Source organism: Colletotrichum paranaense, assembly GCF_030867605.1.
Source record: "Colletotrichum paranaense strain IMI 384185 chromosome Unknown Scaffold_22.1, whole genome shotgun sequence".
Lineage (NCBI taxonomy): Eukaryota > Fungi > Ascomycota > Sordariomycetes > Glomerellales > Glomerellaceae > Colletotrichum > Colletotrichum paranaense.
In genome coordinates, this window is record NW_026848980.1 from 450382 (window position 1) to 466031 (window position 15650).

The 15650-nt window shown below is 54.5% G+C and overlaps 7 protein-coding genes across 7 annotated transcripts; 5 read left to right on the forward strand and 2 right to left on the reverse strand.

Moving 5' to 3' along the window:
• Window positions 1-953: 953 nt before the first annotated feature.
• CPAR01_16058 (uncharacterized protein) lies at window positions 954-1562 on the reverse strand (the record flags this gene model as incomplete). Its single annotated transcript, XM_060500303.1, has 1 exon — window positions 954-1562. One exon carries the CDS (start codon window positions 1560-1562, stop codon window positions 954-956), a length of 609 nt encoding a protein of 202 aa, XP_060341120.1.
• Window positions 1563-3154: 1592 nt separating this feature from the next.
• On the forward strand, window positions 3155-3367 carry CPAR01_16059 (uncharacterized protein; the record flags this gene model as incomplete). Its single annotated transcript, XM_060500304.1, has 1 exon — window positions 3155-3367. A coding segment is annotated over one exon (213 nt), but the record flags the coding sequence as incomplete, so codon positions are not given.
• Window positions 3368-6625: 3258 nt separating this feature from the next.
• Window positions 6626-9710, forward strand: CPAR01_16060 (uncharacterized protein; the record flags this gene model as incomplete). The annotated part of the gene is made up of 3 exons (XM_060500305.1): window positions 6626-6760; window positions 6910-9505; window positions 9559-9710. 3 exons carry the CDS (start codon window positions 6626-6628, stop codon window positions 9708-9710), a joined length of 2883 nt encoding a protein of 960 aa, XP_060341122.1.
• A 129-nt stretch (window positions 9711-9839) lies between these two features.
• CPAR01_16061 (uncharacterized protein) lies at window positions 9840-10199 on the forward strand (the record flags this gene model as incomplete). The annotated part of the gene is made up of 1 exon (XM_060500306.1): window positions 9840-10199. The coding sequence occupies one exon, from the start codon at window positions 9840-9842 to the stop codon at window positions 10197-10199; it is 360 nt and encodes a 119-aa protein (XP_060341123.1).
• Window positions 10200-10589: 390 nt separating this feature from the next.
• Window positions 10590-11003, reverse strand: CPAR01_16062 (uncharacterized protein; the record flags this gene model as incomplete). The annotated part of the gene is made up of 2 exons (XM_060500307.1): window positions 10590-10684; window positions 10760-11003. 2 exons carry the CDS (start codon window positions 11001-11003, stop codon window positions 10590-10592), a joined length of 339 nt encoding a protein of 112 aa, XP_060341124.1.
• A 1877-nt stretch (window positions 11004-12880) lies between these two features.
• On the forward strand, window positions 12881-13864 carry CPAR01_16063 (zeta toxin; the record flags this gene model as incomplete). Its single annotated transcript, XM_060500308.1, has 1 exon — window positions 12881-13864. The coding sequence occupies one exon, from the start codon at window positions 12881-12883 to the stop codon at window positions 13862-13864; it is 984 nt and encodes a 327-aa protein (XP_060341125.1).
• An 866-nt stretch (window positions 13865-14730) lies between these two features.
• CPAR01_16064 (organic hydroperoxide resistance protein) lies at window positions 14731-15420 on the forward strand (the record flags this gene model as incomplete). Its single annotated transcript, XM_060500309.1, has 1 exon — window positions 14731-15420. The coding sequence occupies one exon, from the start codon at window positions 14731-14733 to the stop codon at window positions 15418-15420; it is 690 nt and encodes a 229-aa protein (XP_060341126.1).
• Window positions 15421-15650: the final 230 nt, after the last annotated feature.

The window sequence follows — 15650 nt, forward strand, 5'->3', positions numbered from 1 at the left end:
GACCGCCCGGAACAACTGCTCCATAGTTATGGTCGAAAAGTTGATATGATGAAGCCGAACGTTTCGCACCCTTCTACTTCGTAGCTATAGAAGATAGTGTGGCTTTTTGTACGCCACAAAAGGTATATCTTGAGCGGACAGTGATCGTCGAGAATGGATGACGGCTCCGAGGGCGCGGCACCCGATTCGGATTGCCCCTTTGGGACGGCGAATGACACTTGCATGGGGGGCTAGCCAGCGAGACATGTGTCTCGAAGGTGTTAGTGGGTTAGTGGAGTGGGTTGCGCCGTCAATGGTTGCTGCCAGCCAGCCAGGCACACCGAACGACTCTCTGCCTTGGTCTTTTGAGCTTCACCTCTTGGCCGCTCTGCTTCAAAGAGATTTCTAGTAGGGATGTGTGCGATTCGAGACCAGAATTGGTGATGTCAAAAGGTTCCATTGTCACCAGACAGGGGTTCCAGGCGACTTGTGGAAGCCTGAGGCATCAACAGAACGACATGTAAAGTCTAGGCAGAAAAGTCGATTCTTTTGATCAATGGTTCGTGCCGTTGGATAGGCGCATGCATAGCAGGAGAAAGTGAGGAGAAACTTCGTTTGGACGAGTGGTTGCCTGAGACGTGCACACATGGCAAAGACGTCTGGATTGGGATGAGAGGGTGACACGAGAGTAAGTTAGGCCATGGATGAAATCGTCGGAGAAGTATCGGCCTGGGGCACTTGTGCGTCGTGGTGGTCACCGAAGCAGTACGGTACTTTCCTGCAAAGTAGCGATGCAGCTATGCTAGAGAGGTTCCTGTTGGTTCTCGCGTTGTTTGAGCCATGCATATCGAGTAAGGCTGTTGCGTCTCCAGTTCCAACGATTCCCGAGACCCCGACAATAGTGACAATACGACCTGTTGTGGGTGATGGGTGTGTCCTGGTTGGTCGCGCGGCGTTTGGACGCATGTCTTATCTCATTCCGTCCGCCAGGCAAGGAGACAACGACGAGAGCTAGGGTCAGCGCTACCATTGAAGAAACACAAAGTGGAAGTGGACAAAGTCTCGATCCCGGACAGTCGAGTCTCGAGACAGTGCCAGCGCGGATCTGTCGTCTGTCGATCCGGTTGGCTGGTACCAAGAGAGACGGCAGGTGGCGCCAGGCAAGAAGGTGAGCAGCCTGAGCAATGAGACGAGCTTGAGGCGAGGCAAGGCGAAGCAGGGACGAGCAGCCCCCGAGGATAGGTAGCTGATTGCCCAGATGAGCGTGCTGGGCCGCAGGCGAAGAGTTGATGATTGCGCAAGATTCGTTGCAAAGTATGGGGCTTGCGTTTGCCGTTAGTCAAGATTGGATCAGATACCCAGTTGACGGGGGGCGTTGTTTGGACCGGAAACCTAAGTTTTGAGGCGATGAATGACAAGTCGACGACGGCAGCGCACTCGGGCATAGAACGTAGCGTAGCGTAGCAAGCGTTGGTAGACTTTTTGACTTTGGGACCATGTATCGGTAAGGTAGGTGAGGTACTTTGAAGTTTGACACCGTCATTACCGAGTCGTTTTAGCTGTGGAACACCAGATTGCGCCATGGCTCGCTGGAATGAGGAGACAGAACGATTCTGTCGGTACCATCAAGGCTTAAAGCCAGAGAAAGAGACTGAATAGCTTTGAGCACTCTCGGGATGCTCGAATCGGTCGACCTGCTGAGAAATGGTTCGTTTCAACGGTGATTGACAGCTGGCTAGTCTAACCGCTGGCGTGGCTGGTGATTTTCACATGAGATAACGAGATGCAGCATGTGTTTGCTGCTGCTAGGGAGATTGCGGGTAGGTAGTTGCCGTCTATCAGGGTAGTTTTCGGAAACCTTGGTGCTCTGTGGGTTCTGGTGGCTCAGCGGAGCAGATCTGATGCAAGGCCCATCGGTCCCTGAAGTCCACTTTGGCGCTGGTTCAATGTTGCTAGTGTGTGGCCCCAAAGGGTGATCAATCGTATCCGAGGGCAGCGGTGTATGTCGGAAAGGTACCTTTGATGACTTGTGTACTTTGGTTGGCCGAGAGGTAGACCGAAACACAGCGTTACTGACGTGTCGAAACAACTCAGAGAGGTCTGGGACTCTGGGACAGCGGGCATGTTTTTCATGCGGTCCGGGTGTTCTGGCGTGCATCTGGAAGGGCGGATGGAATGCTCCAAAGGTGGACTGCAGGCAGCTAGGGACCTAAGCAGCGTGTCTAAGTGTAAGGTTTGCCGTGCTCCGTTCACACTGTAAAGTAAAGCCAGGTGGATAGGGTTCCATCGTAAGTATGCTGTTACAGGGGAGAGATCGAGAACGGGTTCGCTGGAGTCGGGCCAAAGGTGGTAACAAAATGTAAGGGGTGAGGAGACCAGGTCGGATTGTAGGCGTGGATTGGACGGGAGAGTGGCCGTTATTACTGGGAACCTTGTTCGACGAAGACCTGACGATGTGATGATGAAATCCAGTAGCAGGGACGAGCGGGCAGGCGCAAGGTGTTCCAGCAGCTAAAGTGTATCTTGCTGCACAGTGGAAGCTACGGGTTCGGAGACAATGAACCTCTGTGTCTCTGTTGAGTCGAGAGGTGGGCTCGGTGAGCTTACACCAGCTAGTCTCCTCGCCTCGTCGATGCCTTGTCATTCACTCACCGCCCGTCATTTGTCTCCCGTCGTTTGTCTATTGAACGAGCGACATGCTCTGCAATGCACGAGAAGTTTGATATTGATGAGAGGTGGTCCATGGCAACGCGGTGTGACGATGAGGAGCAGGGCCTCGGCCTCGACCCCTTGACTCTTCTTGAGAGGTTCTTGTTTTGTTATTGGAGTCAAAGTCAAGGATTCATGACAGTTGAGTTGCCCACAAACAGCTTCCTCAGGCACCGCCTCCATAGGTACTGGCATTATGCCTCAGGCTCTTTAGTCCTCGAGCACAGCCGAGGGTAAGAGTCCAGGTCGTGTCCGTATTGTCTACCGTGAATAGAACGGCCGTGCTCTCCCTGGGTATCTGAACGGAGTACGGATAAGATACATGCGTTTGCGTGTTCTTGCTTCCTGGTCGCAATAGGAATAGCAGCCGCAGAGGCAGAAAGGCAAGTCTGCGGCTTGGGCCATGGGGTAAGATAGAGAATGGCCATGAACTCGAGCCCTTGACACCCATAGTGGTGAATGGTGAGTGGTGACATTGTACCCAAGAGGTTGGAGCTGGCTGCGTTGTCTCTGCGCCTTCCCAGACACGGAAGTTAGGCGAGTTCGGCGAGTGGAGACAATTCTGGAGGGTCTGGGAAGTCTGGACGAGAGGAGCCGTGGGGGGAGGAATGCAGACGAGATGCAAACGCCGAAACAGAATACCCTATTTTCTGTCACCCCGGATGTCGTATCGTGCTGATCAGAAGATGTATCCGTATGTCGCCGCAGCCGCAGCCGCTAGTCTAATCAAAGATGACAAGACTCAGAGATAAGGCGTGCTGGTCCGGGGGAGATGAGGGAGACGGGCGCGAGCCTGCGAGGATAAGGACGACTGCGAGGACGACAACGAAGGGGTGCAGGAAGAGGAAGGCGGTGGTGGTGGGCGGTGGATGGATTGGTGCACTGCCTAACCCCAACTTGAGGTACCCAGGTACCTTGCTGAACCGTGCGTCTTATCGCGATACATGAGCCTTATCGCGCCATGATGGCATTTGTGTGCGACAGTGGGTGATATCTGGTACCTCAAGGGAAGGTAGGTACTTGACCTTTGCGCAAGCAATACTGCCTAGGTACTAGGTTTGTAGCCAAGGAACCAAAGACCCAAGGGCCAAATGGTGAGAAGCTTTGAAGGAGAATCCCAAAAGCCCACCTACCTCACCTCAAGCAAGCAAGGCAAATGGATTTTGTGAAGCACTGAGGGCTGAAGAGTAAAAGGCAGGTGTGCGTGACCGACACCGGACTGGTACAGCCAAGGTATCCCTTTCCAATGAGACCCCCGTCGCACCACCACGCAGCACCAAAAGGACCCCTGACCAGTGACCACGAGGATACGAGCGGGGGTGGTTGCGATGCACCTGCATTGGCTGTTCCGGAACGGCATATAGCTAGGTACGTACCGCATCGCGACACTCATGGACTCCTACCTTAAGGTACCTCCTCACTCCGAGCACTCGCACAATTGGGGAAAAAGCTCCACCGGGCAGCGCAGCGCAGAGCATCACGAGCCCCCAAACCCAAGGGTCGCCTAGGCAAAGCTCACGTTTCTCTGGTCACTTGCCCCCTCAGAGTCCAACAATAACAACCTACACTGTGTGTTCGTTTTCTAATGTCGAGTCAAGCACAAGGAGGATCGTCGTCTTTCTTGTTGGAGTTGCGCCTTGGACAAATGACTGTCGTCTCCTGATGCATTATATACTTCCTGAAGGTACTCCGTACACTACAATAATAAATGGATTTGGAGAGACAGACACAAGCGCCTTCGCTATATGCGACCCCTTCGCTCTCTTGCGCCCCACTGGTCAGGCAGATAGACACACTACATCATCGACACCAACCCTGGCCACCTGGATCTATCTGTCTTGGTCAGTCAGACTGGGGCACGTCGTGATCGTGGTTGTCACTCACTAGCGAGAAAGAGGCGTGGAAATACAAGAGAGAATAGAAAGGATAGACTGGGAGGCACAGAGAGAGCACAGCTGCCGCCTCTCCATGCTGTCCTACGCGCAGCATCACAGCGCATTCACCCAAACCCAACAAACCATCAATCCACCAATCCACCGCCTCCATCTTCTTCAACATTCCGAATCAGGAGAAGACCAAGCACCCCAAGCACCATCTCAAAACCCATCCTCGAGGCATCCGTCCCTTTTGTTCATCACCTACTGTATACTACATAGGCAGTCCAGACCAATCCCATACCTTACCTTGCCCTCCCCGGGTTCCTGTGCCCTGCCTGTCACCTTGGATCTCCAACCATCAGTTGTGTACGGATACGCAGTATGTACCCCCGCCTGCAGTGTATCCATAGGGATACCTACCCGACTGCATGAAGTATGTATCAAAAGCAACCACCGCCAGGGTAACGCAGCGCACCGCTTCGCTTCGGACACGGCAAGACGCAGGCTACAGTTCCGAGTCCTCAGTCCATGCCGGCTCCGATTAATTAGGACTCACCACCATAACCGCAGTAATAGATTCTCGTCCTTGTCATTGACGGGACAGTCACTCACACTGGGCTCCCGTCCCATCTGGCGCTACTGCTGCGCCGCTGCTTGCTTCCTCCAGTCCCGATCTAATACATGCCTTGCGGTACCCACGCTACCTTCCATACATTAGGAGAGGAACTTTGACTGTAGACAGCCAGTGACAGTCAAAAAGGGCTGCTACCGCGGCCAACCTCGAAATGTACGGGGGTACCTACCCAGGTAAGGTAGGTAGACAAGGTTAGGTACCTCTCACGGTCTCACCTGGCCACCAGGACCTCCAAGCGCCCTTTATCGCAGTCAATAATTGGACCTTCCCCTGCACCTCCCTATCTAATCAGTAGGCCTTATCCACTCTGCGCCCCATCCACCCTTCGTCACTCGCTCCCGTCCTGCGCTGCCCGGCTGGCTCCAGGTCTGTCACTCAACCCTCTCTCGGCGCGTCCCTTGACCTTCTTCTACATCGCCTGCCCATCCCATCCTGACCGCCCGCCACTCCTCTCACTCACGTCTCTCTCTCACCCCTTCGCCAACCTCGCTCGACCTTATCCGTCAACTATTCTCTCTTTCCACCTCCTACCTCTCTCTACTCACCACATTCACGACATCCCCTCGACTTCTCTGCCCCTCCCCGGTTGCTCTCCGCGAAAGCCCTTTGTGCGCATACCTTACCACCAACATCTAACAGCATCCATCGCCTGCCCATTTGTACCGCCGTTTGCTTCGCCCACATAACCGCCTCTCTCTCTCGGTCTCCCACTCCATCAGGGTACCTCTCGAGTACAAAACGTCACGTCCTTGGTAGCTCCGAGTCATTAGCTTGACCTTGGATTTTGCCTGACTCTTGTCCTGAAAAAGGTACCTTTCCCCTCCGAACTTGCTCCAAACTCTCCGATATACTCCCAGAGAGCCTCAAACGGCCTGGTACCTTCTCCTTGGCTTGCTTCCTAACGCTCACCGTCCACCCGTATTAGTCACATCTCTCTCGATACTTCCAGCGCCTCCCTCCTTCAACTCCCTCTCCGATCACCGCTCGATATACCACGACCCCCCGAACAAATCCATCCTTGCCCTTCTTTACCTTCTTCGACTTTCGCTTCGTCGACACAATCCTGCACCCACCCACGGACGCTACGACGGTCCTTCCCTTCTGCATCAACCTGGTCCGCGTGCACCCCGACCTATCGGATACCTGCCTGTCGCTGCCTTCACAGTCCCCTACCTTTCGAAGCACCGACACCAGGGTTCTGGCTGCTGCTCGTGGTTCTGCCTGATCTCCTCTTGCTTCTCTTTCGGCGAACCTTTCTTCCGCCAAATCTATCGAATAAATCCATCACAACGACCATCTCCCCAATTTCGATCGTGTACATGACACCCCATCCGGCCGACGTCTTTCGAATAGCATAGGCCAAAGGCCTGACCTGAACGCTACCCCCGAACTCGCATCCTCACAAGCAGCATTACAGGCGATCAACATGGCGGAACGGTTACCCACCTCGTCCTCTTCAGGACGCAGGCGACGCGAAGGCGACGCTTCTATCGGAGACTTTGTTATTGGAGGCGAAATCGGCAAGGGCAGCTTTGCCCAGGTGTACAGCGGTCACCACAAGGTTCGCCAGCTCCCCTGTCCGTCGTGTTTTCCTTGAGGCCTGTTGCGTGTATCACCTTCTGTTGTTCCTCCTGATTTGCTCAAGTGCTATGACTCAACTTTGGCTTGCATTGTTGTGTTGCTCCAAATGTGCTAATTCTCTTTTAATAGAACTCCAAGGCAACCGTCGCTATCAAATCAGTAGAAATGGGACGCTTGAATAATAAGCTACGAGAGAACTTGTATGGAGAGATCCAGATTCTCAAGACTCTTCGTCACCCGCACATCGTCGCCCTCCATGACTGCGTCGAATCAGCCACACATATCAACCTGGTGATGGAATACTGTGAGCTTGGTGACTTGTCATTGTTCATCAAGAAGAGGGACAAGCTAAGCACCAACCCTGCAACACACGAGATGGCGAGGAAGTACCCCGTTACCCCTAATTCGGGTCTCCATGAGGTTGTCACACGCCATTTCCTTCAACAGCTCGGCAGCGCTCTCAAGTTCCTGCGAGAGAAGAATTACGTTCACCGCGACGTCAAGCCTCAGAACCTTTTGCTCCTACCATCACCAAGATTCAGGGAGGCACACTCCCGCCCGATCTTGACCGCCAGCCAGGATTCACTGATTCCTAATGCCGGTCTCGCTTCTCTTCCGATGCTGAAGCTCGCAGATTTCGGCTTCGCTCGTGTCCTCCCGTCAACGTCGCTCGCCGACACTCTCTGCGGATCTCCTCTCTACATGGCTCCAGAAATCCTTCGCTATGAGCGGTACGACGCGAAGGCCGACCTGTGGTCTGTAGGCACGGTGTTATACGAGATGATTACTGGTCGTCCGCCATTCCGCGCCCGGAACCACGTAGAGCTCTTGCGAAAGATCGAAGCTGCCGAAGATCGGGTTAAGTACCCCAAGGAGCTCGTGGTCAGTAAAGAGCTGGTCAAGCTCATCGGCAAGCTTCTCACTCGTAACCCGGTCGAACGCATGAGATTCGAAGACTTCTTCAACGATCCAATTTTGACAGAACCCATTCCAGGCACTGTTGAAGATGATGCGCCGCCGAAGCCTGAGGCAAAGGCCTCGCGCGATCTGCGGTCTCTCGGCAGGTCCGATTCCACGTCATCGTTATCACGTCGGCTCTCTCTTCGCCGGCAAACAGAGACTGAGCCTGTACGTGAGCAAGGCGAGTCAGCAAAATCGCCTCGTGAGAAGCCTCTTAGATCGCCGAAATTGCCCAGTCCCATCGAAGGGCGGGCCCAGCAGGCCATTGATGCTGCGCCACGTCCAGGCCAGTCTCCGGGGCAAGAAGTTGGGGAGGGACTCGGAATTCGTCGTCCGCCTATGGCCCAACCCTCCACTTCTGCACCAGCCCGGCCACACAGACTCTCTAATGCAGCTCTCAACCGGCCTTCTGCACGAGCCTCCGCCTCCCCGCCGACATCGTACTTGAACGACAATCCGGCAAGGAACAGACTTCGTCCAGTCACCGAGCGGAGTGTCACCGAACAAGAGAAGGCGGCACAAGATGTGGCATTTGAGCGAGACTATGTTGTGGTCGAAAAGAAGCACGTTGAGGTAAACGCGTTTGCTGATGAAATGGCCGCTAACCCACGTCTCACGTCACTCTCGCCAAAGACTGGCCAGATGATTCGCCGAGCCACGCAACAGGGACCGCCCACCTCGACGACCGGCGCTGGCCGAGTCCAGCCATCCAGTGCAGTTCAAATCGCTTCAGGCAAGGGGCGTCCCGGTCATGAGAGCCGCGATTCGTACGACGGGAAGAATTTCTCCGCCAGCCCGACAACTCAAGGCTTTATCGCCAAAGCTATTTCAGACGCCAGCGTACGATTGTTCGGATTCAAGGTACCGCAGCATGTGCTGGGCGGAAAAGGGGCGTCTCCTCCTCTGTACAGCCCATTTCCTGCCTACCCTACCCCTTCAGGTCCCGTCGGCCTCATCGGCGATGGAAAGCAAAACGCACCAGCCGACGAAGATGCGCGAGCTGTCAAGCTCATCCAGGATTTCGCTCACCGAAGTGATTGTGTCTATGGGTTTGCCGAAGTCAAGTACAAGCAGCTTTTCCCTCTCGCCCCGTCAATGGAGCACGGACTCGGTGGTACGCCGACCGATCAGATCACTGGCGATGAGGACGGCCTCACAATCGATGCCGAGGTTTCCTTGTCTGAGGAGGCTTTGGTCCTGTACGTCAAGGCTCTGACGTTGCTGGCTAGAGCCATGGACGCTGCAAGCCTATGGTGGTCACAAAAGACACGTGGGGATACAACATCTGCGGCAGAGGTTTCCAAAGAGGGCCTCGCTCAGCGCATCAACTCCACCGTTCAATGGGTTCGGACTCGTTTCAACGAAGTCTTGGAGAAGACCGAGGTCGTCCGGATGAAACTCATTGCCGTCCAGCAAAAGCTTCCTGAGGATCATCCCAGCCACCCGAGCAACCACGGCGGAGTCTCGGCTTCGTCAGCTACTTCAAGCACCCCCGATGTCTACCTCACGCCGGGCATTAGTGCGGAGAAGTTGATGTACGACCGAGCCATTGAGATGAGCAGAACAGCCGCCATTGATGAAATTACCAACGAGAACCTTGAGGGTTGCGTCACGTATTATGTCACGGCCATTCGGATGCTGGAGGCTGTTTTGGACAACGACGAAGACGCAGTAAAGCGGCGCTACTCTAGCTCAGGCAAGGAGTTGCCTCGCGAGGAGACGTCTAGTGACCTGGACAGCGACGACCAGCTGGCCGTGAATCGGAGTAAGTGATGAGCAGCTGTATCCATGTTTTCCTATGGCACTAACATTTGGCAGTGATTCAAATGATTACCGCACGTCTCTCAACTGTCCGCAAGAAGATGGCCATGATTGCAGAGGCATCGAGGTCGCAGCAGGCCGCGCAGCTCCAAGGCCGCAGACGTAGCGGGGATGTGACGCCTCGCAGCGTGCCATCGCACGCGTCGTAAGGCGCAAGAAATCGATAGGGAGAGCATCGCTCTTGTTTCACTGGAAAACAAAACGTAAAAACCCAAAAATCACCAGCCTCGCGGCTACGAATTATTGCTTTATTTGATTCTGAGGATTTTTGGCCAACAATGGCGGACTCGACACTCATATTGCAGCGGGTGTCACGGGCCGGAATACCTCACATCACTTTTCATACATCGGCGTTGGGGGAATGGGAATTCGGCATTACTAGGGATTCAAACGGGTTTTCGTCTTTCACTCATACCTCATCTCATTGGCGTTGGGAATCTGAGGCTGCGAGCTCACTGGCGGTGTGGCCAGACAATACTGTTATTTCTGGAGTCCGCACGAGTGCAAGGAAGGGCAATCACAGGACCTTGAACCGGCATTGCAGCTTGGCTCTCACTGAGTTCTTTCTCATTAGGTTAGGAGGTCTATCGGGGGATGGCAACGGGCGAACATGGCCGTCCGTTGAACACGAAGGATGATGGATACCTTTTGAAGTACTGCTGGCGGAGACAATTTGGTCTTTGCTTTTTATAGTCGTCAATATTGAGAAAATTTGCCTGCCATTGAGATTTGTCCTAGTACTTTGGTGACGTGGATTTGACGCTGTCTGGCTCAGCCTGGAGAAATACCAATTGACCCTATTTACTAGTTCAAATACTGGTTTCCACTCTGCTTCTCTGTACAAAGCAGAAATTAAAACCTCAGACGAGTGTGTGTCAACTTCACTTCCCAACATCTTTATCTCGAACCTACCTTGCCTTAACCTCCTACCCCTTCCCTCTGCCTCTTACCTCCTCTGCCAACATTCTCACTTTCCTCGCGTGCGAATCGTTCCCCTTCAGCCGCCAGGACTTTGCACGCAAGGGCCTTTACCGATCTGAAACCCTTCCCTCGCCCATCTGCGCGCTGATGAGCTGCCGTCCCACGCCCCGCGAGCGCAGGTCTACTAGCTTGCGCATCTCGGCTTCGCTCCAGTCGCTGAGTCAGAGTTAGCTTTTGGCCCGGATGTGTGCCGTGTAGTCTCCCGCGAGGTCCCTACCTTGGCTGCGTTGGTCGTCTTGGTCTTTTGGCTCTTTTGGCTCTTGCGTTGTGACGACGATGCTGTCGTCGCCAGCATCGTCATCATCATCATCATCATCATCAATCATGCGGCCTTCGACTGGGGTCTGAGGTTCAATGCAGGGCCCCTGCTGTTGCTGTTGCTGGAGGCGAAGTTCTTCTTCCTCCTGTCGTTGAATCTGGATATCACCATCATCATCATCTTGCCCAATCCGACCACTCATCTGCCGCCGCCCCCTCCATTAGCTCTGGTCCAACTTAAAGGCTTGTCGAGAAGACTGTGGTAACTGCTCACGCTATTTCAGGATTGTCGATACAGGCTAAAGTTTCGCAGACGCGTGCTAACAGGAATTGGATTCGGCGGTGTTCTACTTGAGTCTGGTATCATCGATTGGCAAATCATCTTGGCGGAAACATAAGTTTGAGTGGACGAACTAGTCTGGATTCATTCTCCATGGCGTCCAAGAAACAGTGGAAGACAGTATTTCTTTATTTGCCAAGATTCAAATAAGACCACAAGGCATTGTTCCTTGACCAAGAGCGCAGCAAAGCTCAGTCCTGGAATAGTCCATCTTGGTTCTATTCTCTAAAAGACAAGATGATCATGACGCGACTTTTGTAAAGCAAACGGTGAGAGGGATGAATGGTACGATGTTCCAGACCGCCTCAGCGGTTCCCATCGAGTAAGATTCGACATTTTGTGCAACGTCACCTTCTTTTCCCCTCCGTCGAACGAGAACACCCTTGTACAACGCACCTTACTTAAGAAAGTAATAATATTCCACTTATTGGTTTCGACATCTTACTAGATTTTATCCGCAACTTTAAAGGCACGGCAAGTCAATTTTGATGGTATCACGCATTTGGTACCAGAAAGCTTGTCAGTGAGGTCAGGATTCTCCCATCAAAGCCGAAAGCCGAATGGGGAGTTCCGCGCCGCGCGCGGCGTCGCGGGGCGGGTGACCCGAATTGGCAAACAACCGAGATTCGATCATGATTCCCGATGACAGGATTCCGGATGATGGAGGATCTGCAGGGGGCCCGGCAGCGCTGCGCCGGGGCAGTGCCCGGGCCCGCCCGCCCGGGGGGGAGGTTGTCATACTCCTGTACCAGAACCTCGGGTCGGGCACCAACGAACGTAATGCAACTCAGTGCCGGCATTGTCGGGGTAAAAGAAACTTAGCCATCTTCTGACAAATCTTTGCCTCCCGGAAACAAATAAGGAAAATGCGACTCTGATCGCAGTTCTACTATATCTGGCATCCCGTCATGTCGCGCTCGTTCTCGGGCCGCCTACTGCTCAACCTTAGTTTCCGTACATTAGTACCTCACCAAGCAATGTGCTAAGGTAGGCAAGGTAAGGTAACTTTAGCCAAACCAAGACCTGCCGAGGGACGGCTCTGTGAAGTCAAAGTTCCCAAACCACCCCCCATTGAGTCCACAAAGTTCTTTGCCGCTGGTCGGCTCGACATTGGAAGCCGTGATTGGATCAAGTCAAGGGTTCCCATCGCGTGTGTGGAGTCCGAGTTACCGCTGGGGGGAGAAGGAAAATCAGGAAAAAAACCGAGAGAACGCCATGATCCCATCCCATCACACTGCTCTCGGGCGCGCGGGGGGTGGGTGACGGGAGGGCGATAGGTTCACGTCAAAGAACAACCATACCTAGGCCGGCCCCCCCTTGACTCGCTCAGCTCTCCCCCTTCACTTCCGCCAAGGATAGGCGAATTTATACTTTTGCGAGATAGGCAGGGCAAAGACGAGCGGACTTTGGCAGTTTGTTTCCTTCCGGTTTCCCCGGGTATGCCGGATTTATTGGCACAAGACACTTGTGCGCCTGATTTTCCGTGTATTGACTCCGCCTCTGCATGTTAAACACCACTTGGAGTCACCTGCTTTTTTTTCCCTTCCCCCTTCTCCTCACGTCCCCTCTCAGCGAGGAAAAAAAATATTACCAAAACTCGGGGGAGGTTTCTTTCTTGGAAATTTGCTAGATAAGGTAGACTCGGTACCCAGAAGAACGCCCCGAGGGATCAGTAATTACAGTTTTTCATCGCAACCCACTTCCCCAAACTCCACAAACACAGAGAAGAAAAAAAAAACGATGCCACCACCACCAGATCTATCCCGCCACGTCCTCCCAGACGCAGAGGCACGGGAGATCTTCACCAACAAGATCCTCCCCGCCGACCTCCCCGCGACCCTCACCCCGCACCCCCGCCGGTCTCGGCCCCTGGCCGTGCTGATAGTCGGCCAGACCGGCGCCGGCAAAACCCGCTTGGCGCCCGCCGTGCTCGACGCCATGACCCGCATCCACCCGCCCGCCCACCTCATCGCCGACCTCTACAAGGCGCACCACCCTTCCTACGCCGCGCTCGTCGCGTCAAGGGACCCCGCGCAGGCCGCCCTCGCGAGCCCCGCCACGGGCACCGACGCCCGGAGGTGGCTGGCCATGGCCGTCGCCGAGGCCGTGGAGCGCAGGCTCGACGTGCTTCTCGAGAGCGCGTGCCGGCACCCGGACGATTTCCGCGAGCTGGCGCGCGCGTTCGGGGCGGGAGGGTATCGCGTCGAGGTCGTGGTCATGGCTGTGCCGGCGGCGCTGAGCAGGTTGGGCATCCTGCACCGGTTTCACGAGAGGTTGCCCGAGGCCGGGCCGGCGGGGGGCCTGCCGATCCGGCTTACGCCGGTCAAGATCCACGATGATTCGTACGGCGGGCTGATGAGCGTGGCCGAGTGGATCGACGAGGTGGATTTCGTGGACCGGGTGCTGGTCGTGCGGAGGGGGAACCTGGTCGCGTTTGCTGACGAGAAGACGTCGACGACGGCGGGCGGGAGGTTGCGGGGCAAGGTTGCCGAGGCGGTGGAGAGGGAGCGGAGGCGGCCTCTGACCAGGGAGGAGAGGGTCGTCGTGGTGAGGGATCTGGAGACGCTGACGGCGCGGGATGCGCGGTCGGGGGAGCAGGTTATGGGGCTGCTTGAGCCGCTGTTGGTGGATGAGGAGGACGAGGCGTATCCGGAGCTGCGGCCGTTGGTGTTTCCTCCTGAGGGGCCGCGGGAGGCGATGCTGACTTTGGGTGAAGAGGCATGATGGGAGATGTTTCTTTCTGGATAGAGTGGTATAGGGTGTCACTTTTTTTTTGCATGAAGCGAAGCTCTGGATGGATCGAGATTACACGATGATGGCATCTGATAAGGGCAAGGTAGAAGGAGGCATTTGCTGGTAACGATTGGGACGCGACAAGATGGTGATTTTTATGGGGGGAAAAGATATATCATGTTCTTGGATGCACGCTACTTGCTTCTCATTTCTGTCTTCGTCTCCATTGCTTCGTGAACAAGGCGACTGTCAGGATATACAGCGAGAAGAGCCTACAATAGGTGCATGCCGTGAGATTAAGAAGAATCATGTCCTTGTGCGCCAACAGAGTTAAAAGGAACTTGTCCGATCACTCTCTTGGAAACTGCTTCTACATGACTTTGATCGATGTTCGGAGTTGCGTTAGAACCTCGCCCTTGTCTCGAGACTATTTGAGTTGATGGCTCTGGCAACCAATGTACCTGGGCTACTTGGCGTGAACGGAAACAGATATTGTGCTAACATACCTTAGATACTAAGTAGAAAACGTCCATGTTTGTCACTCGCAATTCTTTGGGTTGGAAAGCCCCAGATGAGTCAGCTTCAGGACTTTGTGGTCCGTTAGGGGGGCTTGAGATGCTCGACCTACGGTGCCTTATCCAATACGTCACCGGTGACCGGTACATTCTCAAGACGATCTAGAGCTAAGCTCCAAACATGAGAAGCTATAAGGTCAACAAAAGAGCTTGCAAAGCTCTCGAGCTCTCTCTGTTCAAACCCCAGTCACATTACTCAATTCACCTCAATTCTGTATCCTTCATATTCCTTGCTTAAAATTGTGTAACTCTCAGCACTCGATAGACCAACCATCCGCAAAAATGTCGGCCTCGATTCGCTCCCTCAGACTGGCGCAGCGGGCACCGCAGATCCTCTCCCGCGGTACTGCCGCAACCCGCATCACGCCACTAGCACACCGACAAACCCGTCTCCTCAACACCGAAACCGCACCAGTTCTCTACTCCGCCCACGCCAAAGTCGTCGGCGCACGAACGGGCCACGTCCAGGGCGACGACCTCGTCGTCGACCTGACCATGGCCAAAGCCCTCGGCGGCGCCGGCGACAAGGGCAAAACCAACCCGGAAGAGCTCTTCGCCGCGGGCTACGGCGCCTGCTTCCAGAGCGCGATGAACGCTTCGGCGGCGAGCTTGGGGGTGACGATGCCCAAGAAGCCCGAGGACAGCGTCGTGGATGCGACTGTGCATCTGGTGGGCGATATGAAGAAGCTTGATATGGGACTCAGGGTGAATTTGAAGGTTCGGGTTAAGGGTCTGAGCGACGAGGAGGTGCACAAGGTTGTGGAGAGGGCGGAGGAGGTTTGTCCGTATAGTCGGGCTACGAGGGGTAACGTCGCTACGACGATTGAGGTTGTTGGGTTTGAGGATGGGGGAAATGCTAGTGGTGAGGCCAAGGGAGGGAAGAAGGGTGATGGCAAGGCGGGCGAGAAGAAGAAGGGCGGTTCGGACAAGATGTCTGGTGTTGAGCCCAAGGGACACAGCGATTATCAGTGAGGATGAAGTCCCATTGCGTGTGTAGTACTACCTGTATTATTTCCGATGGAATGATGCGCAGATCACAAAGGAATGGAAGCGTATGCAATTCAGTGTTCACACTGCAAAACATAGGTAGACTGCACGGAGAGCACCACTCGTAGACCGCATTAGGGGCTCGGTTCGCTTGGTCTTGTCCTTCACTTGGAGTAAGGTAACTTCAGAAAGGCTGGCTGTGACTCGGGATACGG